Below are 23,771 nucleotides of genomic sequence, written 5' to 3' on the forward strand. Positions count from 1 at the left end.
GATTAACAACAACAACAACAAAATGGTCACTTCTTATCAATTCTTTTTAAATTTAATCTTATAATCTAACTGTAAAAATAGACATTTTAAAAACATTTGGAGGAAATCTGATTTATGGACTGGGTACAAACAACACCAAGGAATTGTTGCTAATTTTATTGGGTGTAATAATGACACTTGTTATATTAGAAAATGAGCATATTTTTGGAGATATGCACTGAAATATGTAGGGCAAAAATGACATGATGTCTGGGATTTGCTTTAAAATACTTATAGAAAATAAAAAGAAATAAGGGATAGATTAAACAAATGTGGCAAAATTGTAATTGTCAAATAGGGGTGGTGAGTATATGAGGTTTTATTACATTATGTATTTTTATCACTATGTTTGAAAATAATAAACTAAAACAAATGAATACTCTTACTAGAAACAACATGTCAGTATCTCATGCCTATTTATAAGTTTCTACATGTTTATATGGTGCCAATTACCTGCTAGGCCCTCGCTTAATTATGAGAACAGAGCGAGTAAGTACCTGTGGCCCCTGCTCCCCTGCAGCTGCTGGCCCAGTGGGGCCTGGAAGCACTAAATGGCAACTTAGGAAGTGTGGGTGCTCTGGGGGGTGGGTGTCAGGGGTCTCACAGGGCAGCGTGCCAAGGAGGGGAAACTGTCCAGAAGACTAGATAGTTTCACATTCTGGAGTCCTTCCTCGGCTCCAGGGCCAGAGAGAAACAATCACAGAACTTTCTCCTGGCCATTGCAATCCCTTCTGTCTTCCCTTTTTCTCACTTATTTTATCCTCTCACCTTCATCTCACGTAAGTCATGGCTGCCCTTGGCTCCTTAAGATCATCCCCTCTATTCTTTCTGGAAATTGGACTCTAAAAGATCCTCCTGGTTTCAAAATCTACCCAAAACATGTACAAAATAAAGCCCAGAAAACTTTCTGTTCACCACAAATTCTAGTCCAAAAGGTAACAATACAAAATGCTTTAATGAGCCTGGCCTGTGTGGCTCAGTGGTTGAGCACCAACCTATGAACTAGGAGGTCACAGTTCAATTCCCAGTCAGGGCACATGCCCAGGTTGCAGGCTTGATCCCCAGTGTAGGGCATGCAGGAGGCAGCCAATCAGTGATTCTCTCTCATCATTGATGTTTCTCTCTCTCTCTCTCTCTCTCTCTCTCTCTCTCTCTCTCTCTCTTCTTCTCTGAAAACAATATATATATATATACACACACACACATATATATATATATACACACACATATATATACACACATATATATATGTATATATATATACACACACATATAAGTATATATGTATACATGTGTGTGTGTGTGTGTGTGTGTGTGTATATATATATATATATATATACACACATACATACACTAGAGACCTGGTGCACAAATTTGTGCATGGGTGGGGTACCCCTGCCTGGCCGGTGATGGGGCCGATCTGGGCCACAGGAGGCCAGTGGGGGGAGGGGCTGCGGGAGGTTGAACGGCCTCAGGAGGTTGGATGTGGGAGCGCACTGACCATCAGGGGGCAGCCCTTGCATTGAGCATCTGCCCCCTGGTGGTCAGTGTGCATTATAGCAACTGGTCGACCAGTCATTCGGTCATTCGGTCGCTTAGGCTTTTATATATAGAGATATTTTTAATTTTAAAAATGCTTCAGTGAAATGGTCCCCATGCAAGTAAACAGAAAAATCTACACCAAAGTTAATCAGAAACAGAGGGCATGGCTGGCCGAGGGTGTCTGCAGGGACTTGAGTCAGGCTCCTGCAGGCACATCTCTCCAAACCTTGGGAGCCTAACAGATGCAGTTTTGAGGCACCTAAAATATCTCTCTATTTGCACTGTCTCAAATAAATTCATATTTAAATCTCAAGGAATGTTTTAAGGTGAACTTGCTATAGGCTCAGTGAGTGGTGAGAGCAATGAGGGGTCACAATGGTCAGAATAAGCTGTTAGACAAGACCACGTTATGGGTGGTGGGGGTGTCTAGTCAGTGGTAGCTGAGTGAGTGAAGAAAAAGGGATCTGAGTGCACATGGCGTGCCCCTGTGATACAGGGAGGATAGCTCCGTACTTTCCTCTGTGTCTTTAATTCACAAAGCCTCGGCAAGTAAATTAAGCCATTTGATGCTTATATAATCCTGTGAGATTAACAAGGCAGGTATATTTAATTTTTAGTTTGCAGAATAGAAAACTTGTCATACAGTTAGGAAAAGTCCTGGCAGGACTAGGACCTAAGTCCCCCCTGACTCCTGACCCAGTACTCTGAACTAACCAAACCAAAACCCAATTTGACTAGAACAAAGGGCTTCTTATAGGGTTACGTTTGGAAAAGCAGGTGAGGGATGGACTGTGGATGGCCTTGACCATCAGACAAAAAAGCCTGAAATTTCTACAGTCCAGTTGTTAAAGCTTTTGGAACAAAAAGGATTTCACTGAAAACCAGAGCAGCAGGGGCTGGTCTGACGCAGTTTGGTGGGTGTTGGAAGAGTGGAAAAAGCCAGCCGGCAGCAAGGCCAGCTAAGATACTACTTTACTGCCAGTCAGCACGGACTTAAATGTCTTTTTTGTTGTTTGGGGTTTTTATTCATGTAGGATGTAGGACACATAAAACATAATAAATGGGCAGTAACTATTTACCAAATGATTTGCATAGCAAACCATATGAAAACAGAAGCTTACTGATAACAACGTGTCTGAGAAAACATGCCAACTTCCAGATATAGGTCAAAATCTCTCTTTAATAGGGGGATAAGGACACATGTGTAATACTTTAATCAAAAAAGAAAAAATGGTTCTCGAGTAGCTAGTTCAAAATAATAAAAGAGATTTCATGGACTTTTAGAATTAAAAAAGATCTTAAAGGTAAACAACTTCAAACGCTTATTTTATAATTAAACACTTGAGGCCTGAGAAGTTGAAGAGCTTACCATGAAACCGCCAAACTTGAAAAGAAATAGACTGAAATTAATAACTGCTCCATCATGTGTGTTTGCATATGCACTAAATTAGCCTGGAAAAAGTTACCTGCAATGGAATGTTCTGATTAGCAGCCAGCCTTTTATAGATGTGATTTCTTTGAGGTTTCCATTCATTAACGTAACTACATTTTTTTTCTGTGTTTGCATATTTCCTCCACTAGGAGCTAATTAAAGTCTAGATATTAAACTTTCTAATTTATGCATTTTATTTCACATTTAACATTTAGAATAGGAAGGACGTTTGGAGATACATTGATGTAGGTTTTTCAGATCAGGAAAAATGTATTTTCTATTTTTAAGTTGTGAGAATGGATATTGGGGAAAATCTAAAGAAAAGAGAAAGAGAGTGTGCTTTTGTTGCCCGAGCACTTGTCCAATGATTTGCATTTCACCTTGTATGGACCATGCTGCAAAGCAACATACTAATGACTTACTTTTTTAAAAAATAGGTATGACTTTTGCTCCAATAACGAAGAGTCCTTTATCCTGGATCCTGACAGCAACATAGGAAACAGAATTGAGAGCATCACTCAGCGCACGGCAATAATAGAAGGAAAAAATAAGGTATTCTTTGTAACAATAAACGTTGGGGTACTTATTCTAAACACACACACTCAGCTCCCAGCTCTGGGTTTATTAGAACCAGAAATCACTCAAATGCTCAAACAAAAGTCCAGAGAGAAGGTATGGAGATACCTCTTCATGGAGAGATGCACTGAGATCTCTCAAATGGTGGTGTTCTCCAGCCAACCACCAGGCCCAAGGAATGAGTACGCTGTCCCAACAGAAGAGGTGGAACTGCCTCTTGAACATCAGACTTGTCCACATCAGTGGTTCTCAACCCTGGCTGCGTATTCAAATACTCTCCCAATTATCTTTACTTTTGAATCTCTGGGGTGGAGCCCAGGTTCATGAAAGCTCACAGCAGATTCTGGCAAGTAACCAGGACTGAGAATCACTTCCACAAATAAAGTAGGGTAGCAGTAAGCAAAAGCTGATATGGAATGTTCCCATTTCACAAAATATCTTGTTTTCCCCCTCTTGTCTTTGCAAAGGCAAAGCCTGACTAACACTGGGGTATACAAACACACAGAATCTCAAGATTCTCTGACTTAAGAGATGCAAATCAAAACCAGAATGAGATACTACTCACACCTGTTAGAAAGGCCATCATCAAAAAGACAAGAGCTAGCAATGTTGTGAGGAGGTGGAGGAAAGGGAACCCTCCTGCACTGTTGGTGGGAATGTAAGTTGGTGTAGCGGCGGCTGTGGAAACGAGCATGGAGGGTCCTCAAACAATTAAAAATAGAACTACCATGTGACCCAGCAATCCCACTTTTGGGTGTATATCTGAAGAAAATGAAAATACTAACTCAATAAGATATACACACCTCTTTGTTCATTACAGCATTACACACAATCGCCAAGATTGTGTTCAACCTAAGTGTTCGTTAATGGATGAGTGAATAAAGAAAATACGTGTGTATACATAACAGAATAATATTTAGCCATAATAACAAATGAAATCTTGCCATTTGTGACAACATGGACGGATGTTGAGGACATTATGCTGAAATAAATCAGAGAAAGTCAAATATCTCACTTTATGTGGAATCTAAAGCAAACGAACAAACTCATAGATACAGAGAACAGATTGGTCATTGCCAGAGGCAGAGGATGGGGATGGGTAAAGAAGATCAAAAGGTACAAACTTCCAGTTAAAAATAGATAAGTCCTGGGGACGTAATGTGCAGCATGGTGACTATAGTAGTAATACTGTATTGTACGTGTGAACGTTGCTAAGAGAGTAGATTTTAAAAGTCTCATCACAAGAAAAAATCGTAACTATATATGGTGACAGGTGTTAACTAGAGTTTCTATGGTGACCATTTTGTAATATATACAAATATTGAATCATTATGTTGTACATCGAAACTTATATAATGTTGGATGTCAATTATATCTTATTAAGAAAAAGAGAGACTTCAACCTTTCCTCCCACAAAAAAACATCTTCTGATCTCATCAGGGTCTAGCAGGAGTCTTTTCTGCCACTCCTGTACTGTTCGTTCTCTACTCCCCTAACCTCCACTGAGTCTTAGCAGAGCTGACACCTTGTAAACCATGCAAATATCAGTGGATCTCAGCTCTGGTGGCTTTTTTTTTCTATTGAATTAGTGAAAAATACACATAAAAAAACTGTGATTACAGGCATGGGGTAGTGATAATTTTAAAAGTAAAAAAATAAAATTATCAAATAACCCCTTGCTGAAATGTCTATTTCTACTTGCATGTCTTGATTTGGAGTAGTTTGTTACTATGAATGCCATCTGCTGGGGTGTGATTATGCCTATTTATCTATTTATTCGGCTGTATTCTTTGCACTTGAAGGTGACAAAGTAGATGGCATCATTTTCTATGTAGGATTTGACAATAACAACAAGTAACATCTGAACTCATTGTGTGAAACTTTTTGACATATGCTAATGTCAATGTCATTCTTAGGCTGACCAAAGCGGTTATCTCCATTTTAAAGATAAGAAAAACTGGCGTGATAAGATGATTAATTCAAAGCCGCACGGCTTAAAGTGGCAAATGCAAAGCTCTAACCAAAGTCTTCCTGTTCCCAAACCCAGGCCTCTGCCAATTTAAGCCCATACAGCAATCAGTTCAAATGGTGACGGCTGGCATGATACTATCAGCAATCATTTGTCAAGGCTTTAGGAAACGTTTTTATAACTAGCAGCAGTTGTAGGTGGTTTAAAATTTTTTTTCTCTAATACAAATGAACAGTAGTTTAAAATATTCCATGATGTGTAACTATTAACGAGAGAGCCGTTTACTGAAATACTTAGGAAAGGGGAAATTCTATAAACTTGAAAGTTAAATTTGTGACTACATAAAAAAAAAAAAAAAAAAAAAGAAATTGCCTCAGGATAGAAATCAAGTTAGTTGTCACAAAGTACTAGAAGTTTTCCAGATGCCATTGATTGTGTCAATTCAATTTGCCTTTCCTGACCATAACTGCTGGATATTAAAACAGATCTTAGAAACTTAATTTATGTGGTAACTTCTAGTCCTATTTTGGTATCCTATCCTCAAAAATTCTCAATAGGAAAAAAAATGGAAAATGAGAAAGCTAGGTGAGGTCTCTAAGTAGCCTGAACCATGAAGTAGCGACCTGACTCCATAGAGAATACCTGTGAGAAACGGTGGGAGTCGAGGAACAAAACCAGGGTTAGAAAAAGGAACTTCCCTGATTTACATGTAATTTTGTAGTGATGCAAAGGTTTTAAATATAGATTTCCAGACCCAGTTGGCACTTGTGCCATCCCACATGCAGTCAGGAGCCCTGGGACCCAGCTCCGGCCACTTCCTAGCCTGTATAACGACATGCAAGCCCGTTCACCTCTCTGAACCTGTTCTCTCCTCCAAAAAATGGAGCTAGAAATATTTGCCCTACCTAATTTGCCTGTTGTTATGAAGGTGATTATTATATAGACCCTAATGCAATTCCAAAATTGACTGTGATCATACATAATAAAGACTATTTGTTCAACAATTATTTGCAATGAAAAAAACAATACTTTCTAAACAAAGTTTGAGATATATAGGTATATTTATATACATGATACCCTATTAGTAGCTGCAACTGCAACACAGTCTTTAAGTAAATTATTAATTTAATGTTTTAAATTTAAAAGAATTTACTACTTTCACTTTTAGCATGTATTAATATATCTTTTGTGTATGAAAAATTATCTTTCATATAATGATGACAAAGGGAAGTTTTGCTATTTCAGAATGATTTGCACTGGTCTTCTCTTTACAACTAAAACCTTTATTTTCTGTATATTTTACAAAAGTAAAGTCCCACCTTAGACTATGTGAACTCTTCCCTGTGGTCACAGTGCGGGCATGCCCAGCAGCACGCCCACAGGTCAGCGGATGGAGGGCCCGCTGGAGCACCTGTTCGATTTCAGGGACTTGAATTTTTTTTCTTTGTTTTGTTTTGCTTTTTCCATGTAATTCAAGTCAGGGTGCAGGGGACAATAAAATTCAGTTCCTTACTGGCAAGTTTTGGCCTAGATTTGTGAGAAGTGAGTCATCAATGGAGTTACTAATAGCAAACGTGGCATTTCATATTGTTTAAATGGGGCAGCCAGGCTATTGATTGGGTCTGTAGATATGGAGTAGGAAGTAGAAGGAACCCTGTGTTAGAAAAAACACACACTCAGGAAATACTTATCACAGCATTAGTTCTGGGAGGCTGGAGAACTGTGACAACCTTACAACATTTTAGCAACATTTTCACTGAAATTGTTTTGAGGTGAGAATGAGAAATGCGTCCACGGTATGAGACAAACCCATGACGGGGCCCGAGAGCCGAAAGCAGGATGACAGCTTGTGTTGCATTTCCCACGCACTCCCCCGTTTTTCCTAACTCTCACGTTCCGTTCTCCCATCACTTGGCTCAGATGTGCCGCCCTAGGTTAAATTTAGATTCTTCCATGACCTCTCTCCATGTCTACTTTTATTTCTCTCTGAGACACTTAAAAGGAAACTATATTAGAAACATTCCGAGATTAAAATCACTGTTCCATATATAGATTTTTTGTAAATGAATGCTGGAGATTAGGCTGAATTACACATCATCCCATCCACCCCATTCCGTGAGGCTCAACCCCATTGTAGTGGTGACTAATACTTAGCGAAAGGGAAGGAAGGAATATGAATAACTTCCAAACTTACAGTACCTGACAACAGTTTTCATCAGCATTCCTGAGTCATACAAAGGAACAAGAGAATGGCCTTTAAGAGTCTGTTTCTAGTGTCTAAATTCTCGAGGTCGTGGCAGGGCAAGTAGAGGCACCCCCAAAGTCTGGGTTCAGAACTAAAAAAAAAAACAAAAACCAATATTGTGGCAAATGAAAACTAACTACAGAAATAATACAAGCATAAATCTTGGAGAATTTCTTTTGGTGTACCTTATAAAATAAATGATTATAATTTCAAACACATTTCACAACTCAAATTCTTGGCACTTTGTCTTTTAAAGTATTAAGTTGGTATTTGGTGTTCCAACTGTTATGCTACTTTTATCTTTTCCCCTTGGAACAGTCATATGAGCACCAGGGGATGTATCTGTCCCTTTAACTCAGAAGAGTCCTGCATTGAGATGTACCTTCCTCTGTCCAGACCGTGTATACTCACCTACAGCTCACACTCGAGCTCTTTTTCCTGACCCTATAAAATTTATACTTTAGCTAAAGATAGATTTTGTTTTTTATGCAAAATATGTTTTAATTTATATTCTCTGGAAAAAAAGAGAACTATCTAGAAATCAGATAGTTTTTAATAAAGTTGATCATAGGATACAAGTTTCATCTTATTTTTAATTTTTTTCACTCCTCAATCATATTTTCAAACTCTATAACACTGTATCTGTTGAAAACTAGCTTGCAGCTTATGTAAAATACTAAGCAAGAAACTGGTCTTTCTTGTACATAGTAGCATTTAGCTTATATAGTTTATCTCTGCTGACCAAAGGATGTATTCTTGAGGAAAAACCCAATTCAAAAAATAGAACTCTAGCAATGAATCTGTGCTATTACATTTAAAGACTTTTAGGCGAGAAGCAGTTTGGTATAAAGATTGAGCATAGGCACTGGCGTCAGACAAACCTGGACATAGTTCTGCCCAGCTCTGTCTGTGCTGCTGTGTATGTTTGAGTGAGTCATGGAGCCTCTATAACCTCAGCTGCCGCTTCTGCAGAAGAGGGCACCTCACCAGCTCCTCTCCTTTCCTCCCATGACTTTTAAATGGCGGGCGCCAGAATTCAAAGGAAATGTCTACCCAGAATCTTTTTATTTCCCACCTCTTATTAATCTTAAAGATTAATAATCAAAATAGGGAGACACCTGAGCTCCCTTTCATATTCTTCACTGTTTATCTGTCTTCGTGTGAGTGCTCCTCTGCAGGAGAGAGTAATATGTATTTGATCTCCAAGTAGGGACATTCTTCTCTATCAACTTAAGGTTAAGAATATCCTTCAAGGTTAAGAATAGGGATTGTGTCATATTCACCTCTGTCTCCCTTAAAACATCTGGGCAATGCCCAGTAAATGTCTGCTTAATTGAATGCAAAATGCCACATATTGTAGATACTTTCATTTCCAATCATTTCAATACACAGAGGATATATGGTGTGTGCAATTAAACAGATGCAACAAACAGAAGATGAATCATTTATGCAATCCTCACTATACCATAGTGGAATTACAGAGAATTTGGAGCAATGAACTTGGCTAAAACATGAGGAGTATATTCTTAGTCTCCCTGATTTGTAGAATAAAGACAGAAATACCTTACTGAATAGGATATGAGAACCTGTAAAGTGCCTAGCACATTACTTAGAAACTCAGAAAAATGTTAAGATGTTTTGTATTCACCACTTTAGGAAGCCCACGGTCACATTTCAGCCTACATATTACTTTAGCCTGTAGGTCACTCAACCACTTTCCTTCAGCTAGGACACTCCATTAGTCTGGAAGCTTCAGCACAGCCTCTATCATTTCAAACCCAGCCATCTGTGTCTTAGGAGATAGGCTGCAATAATTTACAAGTAATTAGATCAACATTTTCAAAATAATTTTGAATATGAAAAACTTGCTCTTTTGTTTTTCCTATATGGTATGTATCACTTTTCTGCAAGGTTGGGTTGGGGTTTTAAAATAAATAATTTTTTTCATGTGACTAATTTTTATCTTTAAAAGAAGATAGCAATGCAAGCCTTTAAGCTGTACAAATGCGTGTTTCAGTACTTTCGAAATATCACAGTTTGTAACGTGCTTTCAAATTCATACACATTTGACTCCTATTGCCTTTTTAGGGACTAATTTGTCAAATAGCAGCACTAAAGTCTAGTGAAACTATAGTGTGTTAATTTGTAACCTATATCTTCATTTCCTAGATAAGGAACTGACAGACTGAGAAGTTAAGTAATTTACAAACACACACAATCATCTTAGCGGGCTTTCCTGCCTCCCCTCGGCACCATCGGGACCGCAGGGCCACATTCTGTGAGCACATGAAAGCAATGGTTCAGCCAGCCGTTCTCTTCTGTCCTTGCTGAGGCTCCTGTTCCCAAACAGCAGCCACTAGCTCAGGTCAGCCCAACAAAGGAAGGCCTCCGCCTCACCTGGTGCTCTCATTCACGTGGGCTGCCCACCTCAGAGAGTAGGACGTGCAGTCCCGCATCTCAGCCTCAGGTCTGTAATTGTTGCGCCAGCAGCATGAGATAAATAAGCCTGAAACCCTCGTCCGAGTCGGATGTCATAGCCCCCGGTCTCCTGAGGACCTGCTTTCCTGTTATTTTTTCCATTCTTGCTGGGGCTCGGAAAGGGGAGAGCCTTCTGGTAACCACTACTTGTGCAATGACTACCTTTGTTGAATGAATGAAATAGCGGAATCATTTCAACCCTCAGAAGTAGCTGATGGATGTTCAAACGGTGGTTCTTTGTCCTATCACTAGCTGAAATTTCTTTTTCTTTTGTAGACCGCTAGCTCCTTGGTTGTGGCCGACTCTAGGATTTCTGGAATCTACAGCTGCATGGCTTCCAATAAAGTAGGGACTGTGGAAAGAAACATAAACTTTTACATCACAGGTAAGCCACACACCTTATACTCACAAAAACAGCCTGGTGACCTGTCTCTCTTCAAGTCTTGTTTGCTTTTAGTGCACTCAGAGATAGAGTGATTTTTGTTTAAAGAAAACACTCCATAGAATTGTTAAACTTTGAACAATTTCATCCTTGCTCTTAGGAACAGTACCAACATTGAATCTTCTAAAGAATAGTTTCCCTGCATTCTCTTTTAGAGCCATTTGTGGATGTCCGGCTCCCAGGCTGGATTGTGAATTTGGGATCTTGTCATGTTCATTTTTTAATTCCTTCAGTACCTGGCACAGAATCTGGCACACAGTGGTTGTTCAAGAATAATCAAGGAGCCCTGGCAGGGCGGCTCCACTGGTTAGACTAGAGCATCTTGCTGTGCTCCAAAAGGTTGCGGATTTGATTCCCAGTTGGGGGCATATGGGAAACAACCAATCTCTCTCTCTCTCTCTCTCTCTCTCTCTCTCTCTCTCTCTCATCAATAAACATATATCCCTGGGTGAGGATTTTAAAAAAGAATAATCAAGGAAACAAATTATAATACATATGATAACATTTTTTAAAACCAGAAAGCTAATTGTTTCACAAGTTAATTTTAACTTTTTGGAAAATGAGCCTCTCCTATAGAAATCTGAAGCTGGGCTTTGTTGACAATAAGTAATGTACTCTTTCTTGGTCGCATATAAGAATGTTTAGCCTTAAATAGGACCGTCCTGCAAATCTTAAAACTTCCAAGGTACGCAAAGGGCACTCCCTATGTCCCTCCATGGGTACAGGAAGGAAGTAAGTAGCTCAAAGTATAAAAACAATTGCCTGGCTCCACACTCCCCAATTTCTGAGGAAGCCTGGGCAGTTTGCCAACTCTGGAAACTTCGCACTGCATGAGGAAGGCTGCAGGAGTTGCCTAGAGTTCCCCAGAAAGAAAGAATAGGTCTGGTTTCACGAGACTGCGTGGGCTGTCAGCTCACAGGGAGCCTCTGGCGAGTCAGCCAACCCTCTGAGAAGCTCCGTGGAGACACCCTGAGAGGCTGTCACAGAGCAGCGGAGCTGGGCGAGATTCAGAGGCATTCTAGCCCTGCATTCTAGCCCTGCATTCCCCAGATGAGGAAATGGCTTTGGAGATGTGGGGAGGCACACAGCAGAGCCGCTCTAGACTGGCTCAGTCCTCTCAGATTCGAGAAGTGGAAGGGAAATCATCTTTGCATCCGTTCCAAGTAGGAAAACCCTTTCTTTCAAGGATTCAAATAGTAATTTCACACAGATGCAATCTCAGATGATTTGGACTAATTAAATATGAAGGTTTGTATTGTCCTATGTATTTGGTTGGAAACAAGTTACCCAAAGCCACGGCCACTGTAGGTGTGATTTAGAGGACAAAAGACTGAGCAGCCCCTGCCCTTTCTGAGCAGTCAGCACGTTTGTACAAGTTTAACAGCACCTGCTGGTAGATGGTCCCGCTCGACTCTGCAGCAGGCACTTGCAGAGATATCAGTGAAACCCTGTCTTTCTAGAAAGACGTTTTAACACCCGGGAAACAAAGAAGAAATGTTAAAGTATATATATATCCTAGTATCCAAAGGTTTGTGCAGAAGTAATGTAATGGACAAACTTACCAGTGGTAAGCCAATGCTGTCCAATTGAAATACAATGTAAGCCACATATGTAATTTAAAATTTTCTAGTATCCAGATTTTTAAAAGCAAAAAGAAAAAAGTGAAATTAGTTTTACTTAACCCAATATACCCAAAATAGTATCATTTCAAGATGTCATTGACATTTTAAATATTATACTGCTCCCGTTTTTAAATTAATTGAAATAAAGACTTGAATGAAATCCTTCAGTCACACTAGCCATGTTGTAAACACTCAATAGCCACATGTGTCTGTGGGTTCTGTACTGCACAGTGTAGCTGGAAGCCTCTGAGACGAAAGCAGGATGCGAAATGCCCCTGGATTTGAGGGGGCACTGAGGGGGATTCGAATCTGAACAGGTAGAGAGAAGATAATCTCGCCCTGGTGTCCACATTCTGTCCACACCCCTCATGAACAGTCTTCCTGGGACCTCGCAGTGTGCCCAGTGACAAGTGGTCTGACATCAGGAGGACAGACCTAGCGAAGAGGAAGGAGACTGAGACCTGGAAACAGACTTGGGATCACCTTTACAGGGAATTCTGGGATCCCAGAGACCCCAAGAAAGATCTAGAAGTGGGGTTAGCATAGACTCTGGGTGGACATGCCCACTTGGCCCACAGACTCTTTACATTGTGAAGAGGGACAGCCAGACAGAGCCATCCAAAGACCCAGGACAGGGAGCCCCTCTTGCTGAGTCTGAAGGCAGTACTGGAAGCGCACGTTCACAGAGTGGAGGGGAAGGGCATGCTCATTTCCATATCGTTCAGCACCCGCCGGAAAGGTTCGCTGGTGCCCAGCATGAACTGCAGCACCAACATCTCGCCTGTCCGTCCCTCTGAGTTCTTCCTTGCCGCAGCCTATATCCACGCTGAGAGGTGCCCATCAAGCTAATCAGCTGAATTCAGAAATTCCCTCTCACCTCCCACCACTTTATACAATTAATAACCATGGAGTGGTTGAGACCTTTCCTAGATCTCAAGGCTTGTCCACAGAAAGGAGCAATGAGAATTCAATTCAAATATACCTACTAGAAGCTCTCGCCATGTTTCCTCTAGGAATTCAGGAGCCTTAATCTTAAAACTGAGCACAAAGCCAGCCAATCAAGCCTCCATTTCCTGGAATATAACTTCTCTGAATTCTTGTCTACCAGTCCTGAAAAGTTCTAGTTGGTGATAAGATTGGTGATAACAGATTCATTTGCTTACACGCATTATTTTAAAACTAATTATTATCTATTTCTTACTCAAATTTTTGTCACGAGACTTACTCTCACAAGAGATAAGACTGAATACTGTTCGGTACGTTGCACCTCACATGTCTGTTATCTGTGTTTCTTCTTGGTCCTGGTGCAGATGATGCTTTAAGAGACCTGTCTGAAATTTAACTGCTTTAAATCTAGATCTGGATTTGGATCTTTATTGAGCCTCATTTCCATCATGTTGCCCCTTAAAGTACAATAGTAACTTATAGTTGCCTTCCAAACTGATGAAAAGTAGTTACCGGTGGCCACTAGAACCCTCCACTGCTTCAGCTCTGTGCTGTGCCATTGTACGTACACGGTAGCTACTTGAAAAAGCAAAACTTTCTAGTAACCACTCACTGTCTTTTTAGAGAATGTTATTGCTATTCTCCATTAGAAGAGAAGCCTTCTTTACCCCGCCCTGACAAATGAGGCACCTTTCATCCTTTCCGTTTCTATGCTTGTCGCATGAACTCAATTCACGTGCTTGACCAACCAAGTCTGAATGTCTACCCCCTTTGAGAATAGATGACTCAACCAACCCTAGGTTGAATGTCTCTCCTCTCTCCTGAGTAAGCATTGATTCTTCTCCTTGACACCTCATAAGCTGCCATGGGTGTGAAACATGTTAGATAGATGAGCATTAGTTGGTGCTGATGATGCTTGTACTGAATCTTCAACGGATACTTAAGTGTGGGAAGATTTCTTGTTTTCACTCTGAGAGTTAGAAGGCAATTCTTTCTTGGGGTTGTTTTTGTACTCAGGCAAAAAAAAAGAAAATCAACATGAATTAAGGAGAAAAATCCCTCTGGATTCATGAACTCGTTTTAGGACATTTTATTTATTATTTTCTATGGATTTAAAAGAGAATACCAAATGGGTGATGCTGAGAAATAGGTCATCATTTCTAAGAGGCTGTCTGGTAACGTACACCAAATTAGCTTCAGTGACAGTGCCCTCCATGTGGGAAATGGACCTCAAAACCCATTTGGTTCTTTTCTTTTCCTCTGTGTGTGTTTTTGCTGTTTGCTGGCACTCAGCATGACTATGGGTGTGTTAGCAATTACTGAGTGTGAAACAGGAACAGCACTGCCTTATCTCCCTGGCTTCCCAATGTCACTAAATGCATTTTATTTTGAGATTCCTGGTGGTGCTTGGCAAAGATAAACAAAATCTTCCATCAGGAAACCTGTGAGCTAATTTCCACAGGAAGTTTCAAATCACTGAAGTAAATAGAAACTCTACTTGCTCTCAATGGTGTGACTTGGGCTCACTTAGGTTCTAATACCAGATGAGACCTACCTCATAAATGGAGTCTGTGATCTTTAAATAAATGCTTTGATTGCAACCAGTACACAACACTTCTGTTCTGGTGTGTGTGAAAGAGTTGATGGCTGCTGTTTTAATCCTTATGCTTGGAAAATGTCCCAAATATAAAATGACGCTAAGTTACAGGGGCTATTTCTGACATCTTATTGTTATCTTAAAAATGATTGTCAGCTGCTTCTGCATCTTCTGGCACATCCTTAGGTTTTCATTTTTAAAGCAGGAAAACCTCCACTGGTCTCCTCTCTTTCCAACTACTGACAGCTTCATAAGCCACTGTTATCCCCGCTCCCAGGTTTCAAATGAATACTTTGGCATTTCTTCAGACGTGACACTTTATAATAAAGCCAAAGCCCAGAAAAATCAGAAAAACAAGCAAAGTGAGATTTAGGAAAGAGTTGATATGATATCTAATTTTGGACTATTGTCCCTTTAAGGTTTAAAGGTTTCTTTATAGCTTTGTGTCCAAAGGATAATAATAATAATAGCATAACATAGTGCTTTTCATCTTCAAAGTACTTTGTAAAATGTTGGCCCAAATTCTTTGCTCAAATACAGATACGCCACTAGTAACAGGCAACGCAAGGGTTTTGAGAGCAGATCCGTTCAGGGCCAGTAACCAATGACTTTTTGGAATCCTCTGGTGAAACGGTCCAGAATGAGACGAGGAACTCTCAAGGCAGAAGCTAAACGATGGTCCAGGGAAGGAAAGCTCAGGAGGAAGCTCAGGAGGTGTTGCCAGGGGCACTTAGAGATGGAGATGAAGGTTCGCTGGGAGTGGACATTGGAGAAAATGGCTTTTAATGACAGTCACTTTCAGAAAATGTTTAATAAGCTTTTGATTTTTTAAAAAATGATTTTCCCTCCCACGACTGCCCCCATATTGGAATCCAGCAACTCTTCGAGATTAGTTGTCCACATTTTCAGAAGACATCTTTTCTCTTTTGTGGCTGGGTGGAACAACCACCAGTAGGGAACCTGAGCAAGTAAGTTGGCTCTTCTCTGCACACTCTGCCCACTGTGCCGGCAAAGAGCAGGCAACATAGTGGGACCGCAGCTAGGGAGGATGCTAGCGACCCAGTGCAGGAAGCTTGGGAAGTCAGTCGCCCTTTTACTGGATGCGTGAGGACTGCAGTGGTGTTGACTGGCAGGACTGGATCTCTTAACATGTACCTGGGACTTCCTAGTCTCACCACTTATTTTGGATAAGTTTGATGAGAAAAGCATCTTTGAATTTTAGTACACATTGCTATTATCACTTTACTATTTTGTCCATTTACCAGTAGTTCTGTCCATGGTAAAGAAATGGGAAATGTAGTTACCATCCCAAGTTGTACAAAAAAATTCAATTTTGAAGAGCAGCTTGAGGCAAATAAGAAAAATGTCCTATCATACTAACTGTCCTGTTTGGCATTTCCTGCTTCTGATGGCATGAACTTAGTTGTTCCCCACCTGCTATGTTTGAGCAAGTCCCCTAAAATAAACAGATAAATAGTCATTCTTTTAATGCCGATGCTGAGAGAATCTCTGCAGGAATAATTCAGCAGATCTTTGAATATCTCATGACAAGATATTGCCTCCGTATGACACTTGTTTTTCTATGAACCAAAGTTCTTTATTCTTATTTTATAGATGTACCAAATGGGTTCCACGTTAACTTGGAAAAAATGCCCACGGAAGGAGAGGACCTGAAACTGTCTTGCACAGTTAGCAAGTTCTTATACAGAGACATCACTTGGATTAAGCTGCGGACAGCTAACAACCGAAGCATGCACCACAGGATTAGGAGGCAAAAAATGACCGTCACAAAGGAGCACTCCATCACGCTTCACCTTCTCATCAAGAATGCTTCCCTGGAAGACTCAGGCACCTATGCCTGCAGAGCCAGGAACATATACACAGGGGAAGACGTCCTTCAGAAGAAAGAAGTTATAATTAGAGGTGAGCACTGCAACAAAAAGGCTGTTTTCTCTCGGATCTCCAAATTTAAAAGCACAAGGAATGATTGTACCACACAAAGTAATGTAAAACATTAAAGGACTCATTCAAAAGTAACAGTTGTCTCATATCATCTTGATTTATTGTCACTGTTGCTAACTTTCTGGCTCAGAGGAGATGCTCCTCCCAAAATGAGTTTGGAGATGATGGGAGTAATAATGAAGCCCAGGCCCACGCGGGGCTCCCCATCAGGCTGAGGGTCTCTCTGGGACCCACCTGGTGACCTGGTGCGCGTTTGGATTTGGAGGATCCCGGCAGGCACACTCTGTGCTTTTGCTCTTTGCTGTCTCCTGCCTGATAAACACTCAACTGGAAGCTGATCCTTTCCTTCCACTTTGATGCCAACCTCTTTTTATTTTTAAGTTTCAAAGCTGCACAAACTGAATAATTTAAACAGATGCTGGTCTCTGCCAAAGATGGACATGTATAAGTTAATTTTCCAGCTCAGAATGAGTACAGTTGAATTTGAGACTCTGTCAGACCTCTGCCTGGTTCTATTTTGTATTAATTCGTCTGTTTTTCATTTGTAAATAGCACCTGGATAGCACATTATAATGCTTATTTATTTGAAAATGCTTTTTTTTTTTTTACATTAAGCACATTAATCTTAAACTGGAGCTCTAAGATGGGTCCCATGGGTGCAAGTGTTGGTATAATTCAGAGGTGTTAAAGGTTTATCACAGGATGAATCAGGAAAATCCACCCAAATCAAGCCCACTCTGGTCTTATGCAATTCTGGGTAGCTTTCCAGACCAGTGGCCAGTTTCCTCCTCACTGCTCCTGAGTGGACTAAACAGCTATCCTGAAAGAAAGAGGATCATGCCTTTGGTTTAAATATTTTTGTCCCCTGGTTAGTCTTTTAAAGAACTTTGTCCTGTTTAATTAATGGCATTCAAGGGTGTACCACAATCAATTATTAAACAAATAAAGGCCATTGTGACCAGAAGTTTAAGATTAAGGCATTCTTCTAAATGTAAATCTAAAAATGTGCCCACTAAAAAAAGTCTACTTCCCCATATTCCTATGTTAATAGGATTTTTATGGGGATTAAGAAATAGCACAACTACAGAAGCAGAATTCAGAATCATTGAAAAATAAACATTTTTAAATCAAGACAAATTGTATCTCTTGTTTCAAGCTTGCATTTGAGGGGAAAGTGACTTTTTCTCCCTCCAGTTTAATGTGTACTGTTCTGTTGTTTTCATTTATGATTGATCATTATATGTGACTTGCATGAACTATTGGAAAATAAATCATACTGACCGAAATAGCCATGGCTGAGAACACAGTGGCTGGGCAGTCAACAAGAGCTGACAATATGACAATGTTTCAGGCTTGGGAACTCTCTTGACTGTTTCCTACTTTAGGTAACAGGCTCTGTCCCACGGCTAAACTTGTCTTTCACGTGGGAATTGCTTTTGTCAAAGTGTGAAAGAGTAAACAATACCATTTCCCCAGAATGCCAGTTTTATGGAGCCCCGAATGCTCTGAAAACAATTAGTAACCTGGAAGTTGTCAGCCCAAAGGAAAGAATAATCAATTGTATCTTTTACCTATGGCTCTTGTGCCTGGCGTCTTTGTTCATTATAAGTCAGTGTGTTCCTTCGGGAAACAATGCGTTAGGACCCCAGAGCTTGGGAGCCTCCATTTCTAGGAAAAGCTCAAAAAGTAACTGGAATGGTTGGGGGAGTGCTTCTGAAAGCATGATGAATTGGACATGCAGAATGTATCATTTCCTTTCCCTTAAAATTGCAATTTTCATGGAGAGGGGAAGGGTCTTTATATTCACAGAAGATGATTTTAAGCACTTCCATGAGATGATTTTAAGGATGCTGTAATTGTCCACTGTGTAATTAATCCTTACAGAGAGTTTCAAAAGAAAAAAAACATTTAAAAAAATTAGTTACTCTTTTGAGTGCGGAGTAAGGGGAGGATAACAGGAAAAAGGAAAAGAAAAGAGCCAGTGTGGAGAATGAGTGCGATGGAGTGGAGGGCGTGAGGCTGGTTCCTCGGTCCCCATTCTAATGGAGAACAGACACTATTCATCCGGCCTGGTGACACCGAAAAGTGTCAGTAACACCGAAAAGTAAAAGAAGAGCCTGATGGGAGCTCTCTTTGGCTATTGATAACCAGCAGAAATATTGTGTTCTTTCTGATTTTCTCAGTTTGAAGGGATCAGCTCCAGTTAACTTTTGGAAAGCAGCTACCTATAGCCATCAAATAACTTAGGTTTAAAAATATGGGTTTGATGTCCTTTCTTACTTAAAATGTCAAAAGAGATTACTATGAAGCATAAAGTGGGAATAGATAAAAATGATTCCTTGATTGATTGATTATTTAGAAACTAGCAAAAAAAAGAGAATTTTCTCATAAGAGAATGTTTTTTCAGAAATGGGTACAAAGAAAAAAAATCATAATGCTGTATGTTTCAGGCATGTTTATGTAAAGTTTGTACTTAATTGAAAGTCCTATGTTCATTCTGCAGCCTTTCTGCTGTTTCTCTTGTCTGAAGTTTGTGTAGGACAGTTAGAGCCCTAGGGAGGTCTTCACGACTTTTTTTGTTAAAAGCAAATGTTCTCGTCTACATAAGCACTGCTTTCCAATACACCTGCCAGGAAAGCACAATTCTGCCTGTGCTGATGATGTTACCGTTTTTAGCTATGAAAATTATCTGGGTGCTGGAGGCCCTATATTCAGGCTTTCTTCTTATAATAAGGCCCATGGGCAATGATAGGTTATTTTAGCATTTTCAGCACATGGGAAATAGCAAATGTGCTCAGAGAGCCTATTAAAAGAATAACTCAGTGAACTGGCTCTGAGTTTTAATGAGATATGTCCAAGTTGGCTTGCCACTGTAAAAGACACTAAATAGTAAATGATACTATTCTTTATTCTCTTCCAAGTTTCACTGGCATGTCTAGGGTCTTTCCCATGTAAAACTGTAAACATTGTAATGATCAGGCATGTTACCAAAATTAAAGATTTTGATAGATGGCTGCATTTTCCACCAGTAAAAGCAATTTGACAGATTGCACAGAATTCAGACCCAGAAATATTCAAAGGGCCCTGCTTGGGGGCAAGATAGATGAGGAAAGACACACAGAAACAGGCAAAAGGATCATTGCTTTAGTTCATTCCACACAATGTTCGAAGCGTTTAAAGATCAGAGCATTTCCTTCAGCATTCTTATTTGACTTCAGATTTCATTTTGTGTAAAATGAGAAAAGACTAATGATAAGCTATGGAAATCAAAATTTAGTGAGAAATCTGTTTCTTCTAACATAGTTACCCTACCATGTTAGACTATATCAACATGTTTAAAAGTTGTATGATAATACACTTTTTAACCTGAGATCTCTAAATTGCTTCAATGAATGCTAATCCTGAGAGTTTCCCTGCAGGAATAAGAGAAAGGTTTGGGGACTCGGCAGAACCCTGCAGGGACATGGAACCAAAGCCATGGCAATGTGTCATCTCTTGTAGCTTATAACCACTCCTAAGCTGCATTCACAGTGTTAGTACAATAAGATGAGGAAATCAGAAATGGTCAGAGAAAGCTCATAATTGAAACCAGTGGCGCAGAATGTGTAAGTTATGCCAAAACTCTTTTGATTTCTGTTCCAGAATTTGCTACAAGGGGGCAAATGGATGACTTGGGAGGGTGGGAAAGACATTAGGAGTTGTCTTTATTCTTTTACCTTAAAAGCTTGAGCACCCACCTAACTAGAATGTATACACATCAGCAGGACTGACTACTTTATTAAATAGACACTGTACTCATTGGGGCCTTGGGGGTACTGCTGTTCCTATGTGGGATTTTAATGTTGTAATGTATTGCATCCTAATGTATTAAGTTCATTTTGTTGTACTATATTGGTTGGCATTTTATTAAAATAAATTGTATTGTATCATATTTGTATGTTTTAAGAGAAAATAATATAAAATACATTATTGTACTATTATATAGTGCAAAGACCACAAGTCTGTACCTCTGCCTCTTGAATGGATCCTTTGGTGGCTTGCATTTGGGAAGGGAACGGAGTAAAGAAAAAATCAATAAAGCTTTCAAAGTTCAAGAAATTCTCCTGTTTGGTCTGCTGCCTTGCAACTCAGGTTACTGACAGCTGAGTAACACAGACATGCCCTCACGAACACAGAGATGAAAGCACATACAAAATTATAGTAACTCATCACCACCATGCTATACATCTACGTAAAAAGTCATTACAAACCTATATCCAAGATCATGTTTTTCCTTTCTAGTTCCAAAAATATTATGCAAAACTCCTTAGGTTTTAGAAATGCTTCTCTCAAAACAAAAAAAAGTAAAGAAAGAAAAATATCCTTGATGTTAAAATCTAAAAATAAAGAATTTAGTTCATGATTTTACTCTGTGTTCTAATGAATTCCAATGTAGTGTACCAACTTACTAAAGAGGAAGCAGTAGGTTAATCATAGAAGATAAATTTAGGGAACAAATATGAATTAAACTTTATAGTCAAGTTTTGCTATTTATATATTTCAAATGTTGAGGTGCATATGCAATAAAAAATAAAGCTGATGAGTAATAATTCTCTTTCTTTATTCACTAGATCAGGAAGCACCATACCTCCTGCGAAACCTCAGTGATCACACAGTGGCTGTCAGCAGCTCCACTACTCTAGACTGTCATGCTAACGGCATCCCTGAGCCTCAGATCACCTGGTTTAAAAACAACCACAAAATACAACAAGGACCTGGTAAGAGATGCTTTCCTTGTGTTTACTCTTCCTCATTGTCCCCTTCTTCCCTTAACGTTGCCACCGCCCCCAGCCAGTACAGCTAGAACCACCTGCTGATAGAGCTGCAAGAAACGGCTCGGGTTCATACTTATATCAACTTCCATGAGGACTGTGTGAGCCAGGTCCTATGCAGACCACATTGCTAAGCCGATGGCATCTGCTGTGAACAGTGCATCAGACAGAAATGCTAAGAGCCACTCAGGAAAGGTTTCAGTTCACCTTGACAGCAGGAAAGTGTTGTGAGGATTAGTTCCTTGGCTTGAGGGATAGCGGAGCCTTGAACACTTGGCATAGGTGAAGTTCAGAGTGGATTTATAATCTTTTAAATTCACTTATACCAATTTTAATGGTTTGGTAAAAAGAATAATATTTTAAATGATATTTTATAATACTGGTAAATAAAATCTAAACTAATGGTCATTTGTTCATTTTTCTTCAACAAAAAATAAATTTTAAAGCAACTAGACTTAAATCAGTAAGTATAAACACCATCTATTGTTTGCCTCATTATTCTATGGTTAAATAAATTTAAAATAAACTTATTTATTCTGATTAATAATAACATTTATATTAAAAATAAATTTGCCATTTATTTGCAATACCACAACAACCTAAATCAAAGAATTGGCAATATGAAGTGGTTCTTAAATGTGAGTCTTTTATTCAAAGCCTCCATTTGAATTTAAAGCACAGAAAGGATTGTGGTATAATGACCTTTCTTTCACCCTACTCCTCTCATCAATCACCAAGGTGAGCAGGTTAAACCTACTAATTACTAAATATTTCTCAAATCCATCCTTTCCTCTGCTTTCTTACTATTATTCTCTTGGTTCAGGCCCATTATCTATCCTCTCAACATCTTCAGCTCTGTCCTAACCGGTCCCCTTAGCTCTCTTTTCTCTCTTTGTATCTATTTTCCGCACAGCTGTGTAAAATGCAACTGGGAACATGTCACTTCCCTTTTCAAGTGTTCCATTGGCTCTTCATCACAGGACCAAGTTCAAGCATCTGACAGCGAAGGCCCTCAACAACTGCACCTGACTACTCCTACAACTCACCTTAAACTTTATATTCTAGCAAGTGCCAAACTCTCGGAGACCACTGAGTACTCCTGGAGACCACTGCATACTGTGTGCACACACGTTATGCCACTTCAACCTACTATACTTTTTCTGTTCCTATCTTCCTATCTTCCCTTCACCTAATACCTACCCATCCCTAAGTCCCAGATTGGGTGTTCACCCTCCAGAAAGCCTTACATGTCTCCACAAAGAGGAGGCAGGTCCCCCATGAGTCTATTATTTATGAATGTTTCGATTCTCTCTTGCTGAGTTGTGTAATCATCAGTTCATATGTCTTTACTATCTTCGCATAATCCTATTGCCCTCTTACTATATTGTGATGTCTTTTATGGGTATACTCTCTTACTATCTGTGCATCATCATATCATGTCCTCATCCTGAAGGCAGATAGTGTAGCTTTGTCTTATTTGCATCTTATTTGTCTTTTTATCCTCAAAACCTGGCATAGTGCTTGGTAATCAATAAATGTTTCATGAATGAATGAATGAATGAATGAATGGTTTCCAGAAAACTTTAGCAAGTTCACCTGATAGCACAAATGCCTAAACTTGGTGGGGGGGGGGGGGGGGGGGGGGAAGGGACCATACCATAGAATTCTTAAAGCTAAAGGAAGCTTTGGAATATTTTTTTAAAAAATATATTTTATTGATTTTTACAGAGAGGAAGGGAGAGGGATAGAGAGTTAGAAACATCGATGAGAGAAACATCAATCAGCTGCTTCCTGAACGCCCCGCCCCGCCCCCCCCCCCCCCCCCCTCACACACATACTGGGGATGTGCCCACAACCAAGGTACATGCCCTTGACTGGAATCAAGCCTGGGACCCTTTAGTCCGAAGGCCAACGCTCTATCCACTGAGCCAACCCGGTCAGGGCGCTTTGGAATATCTTTAGCCTCATTTGTAAGACGTGTAGTTTCATAGAAAACTAATCCCTTGAGGTATTCTACCAAAATAAAAGAGATGAATAAATAAATAGCTTGTGAAACCATACCTATAAATAATGTCTTCCCCTTAGAGATTCAGTGTTCACACCAGTATGTT

The 23,771-nt window shown here is 39.8% G+C and overlaps 1 protein-coding gene across 1 annotated transcript in view; it reads left to right on the forward strand.

Moving 5' to 3' along the window:
- The window catches only part of FLT1 (fms related receptor tyrosine kinase 1), a 203,878-nt gene that overhangs the window by 89,804 nt on the left and 90,303 nt on the right, over positions 1-23,771 (forward strand). The window contains exons 12-15 of the mRNA XM_070409410.1: positions 3,451-3,565; positions 10,558-10,666; positions 16,502-16,810; positions 21,460-21,606. Coding sequence (XP_070265511.1) covers positions 3,451-3,565; positions 10,558-10,666; positions 16,502-16,810; positions 21,460-21,606 — 680 coding nt within the window. The remainder of the gene's footprint in view (positions 1-3,450; positions 3,566-10,557; positions 10,667-16,501; positions 16,811-21,459; positions 21,607-23,771) is intronic.

This window comes from Myotis yumanensis, unplaced genomic scaffold, assembly GCF_028538775.1.
Source record: "Myotis yumanensis isolate MYYU_CA2020_CCGP unplaced genomic scaffold, mMyoYum1.0.hap1 SCAF_3, whole genome shotgun sequence".
Lineage (NCBI taxonomy): Eukaryota > Metazoa > Chordata > Mammalia > Chiroptera > Vespertilionidae > Myotis > Myotis yumanensis.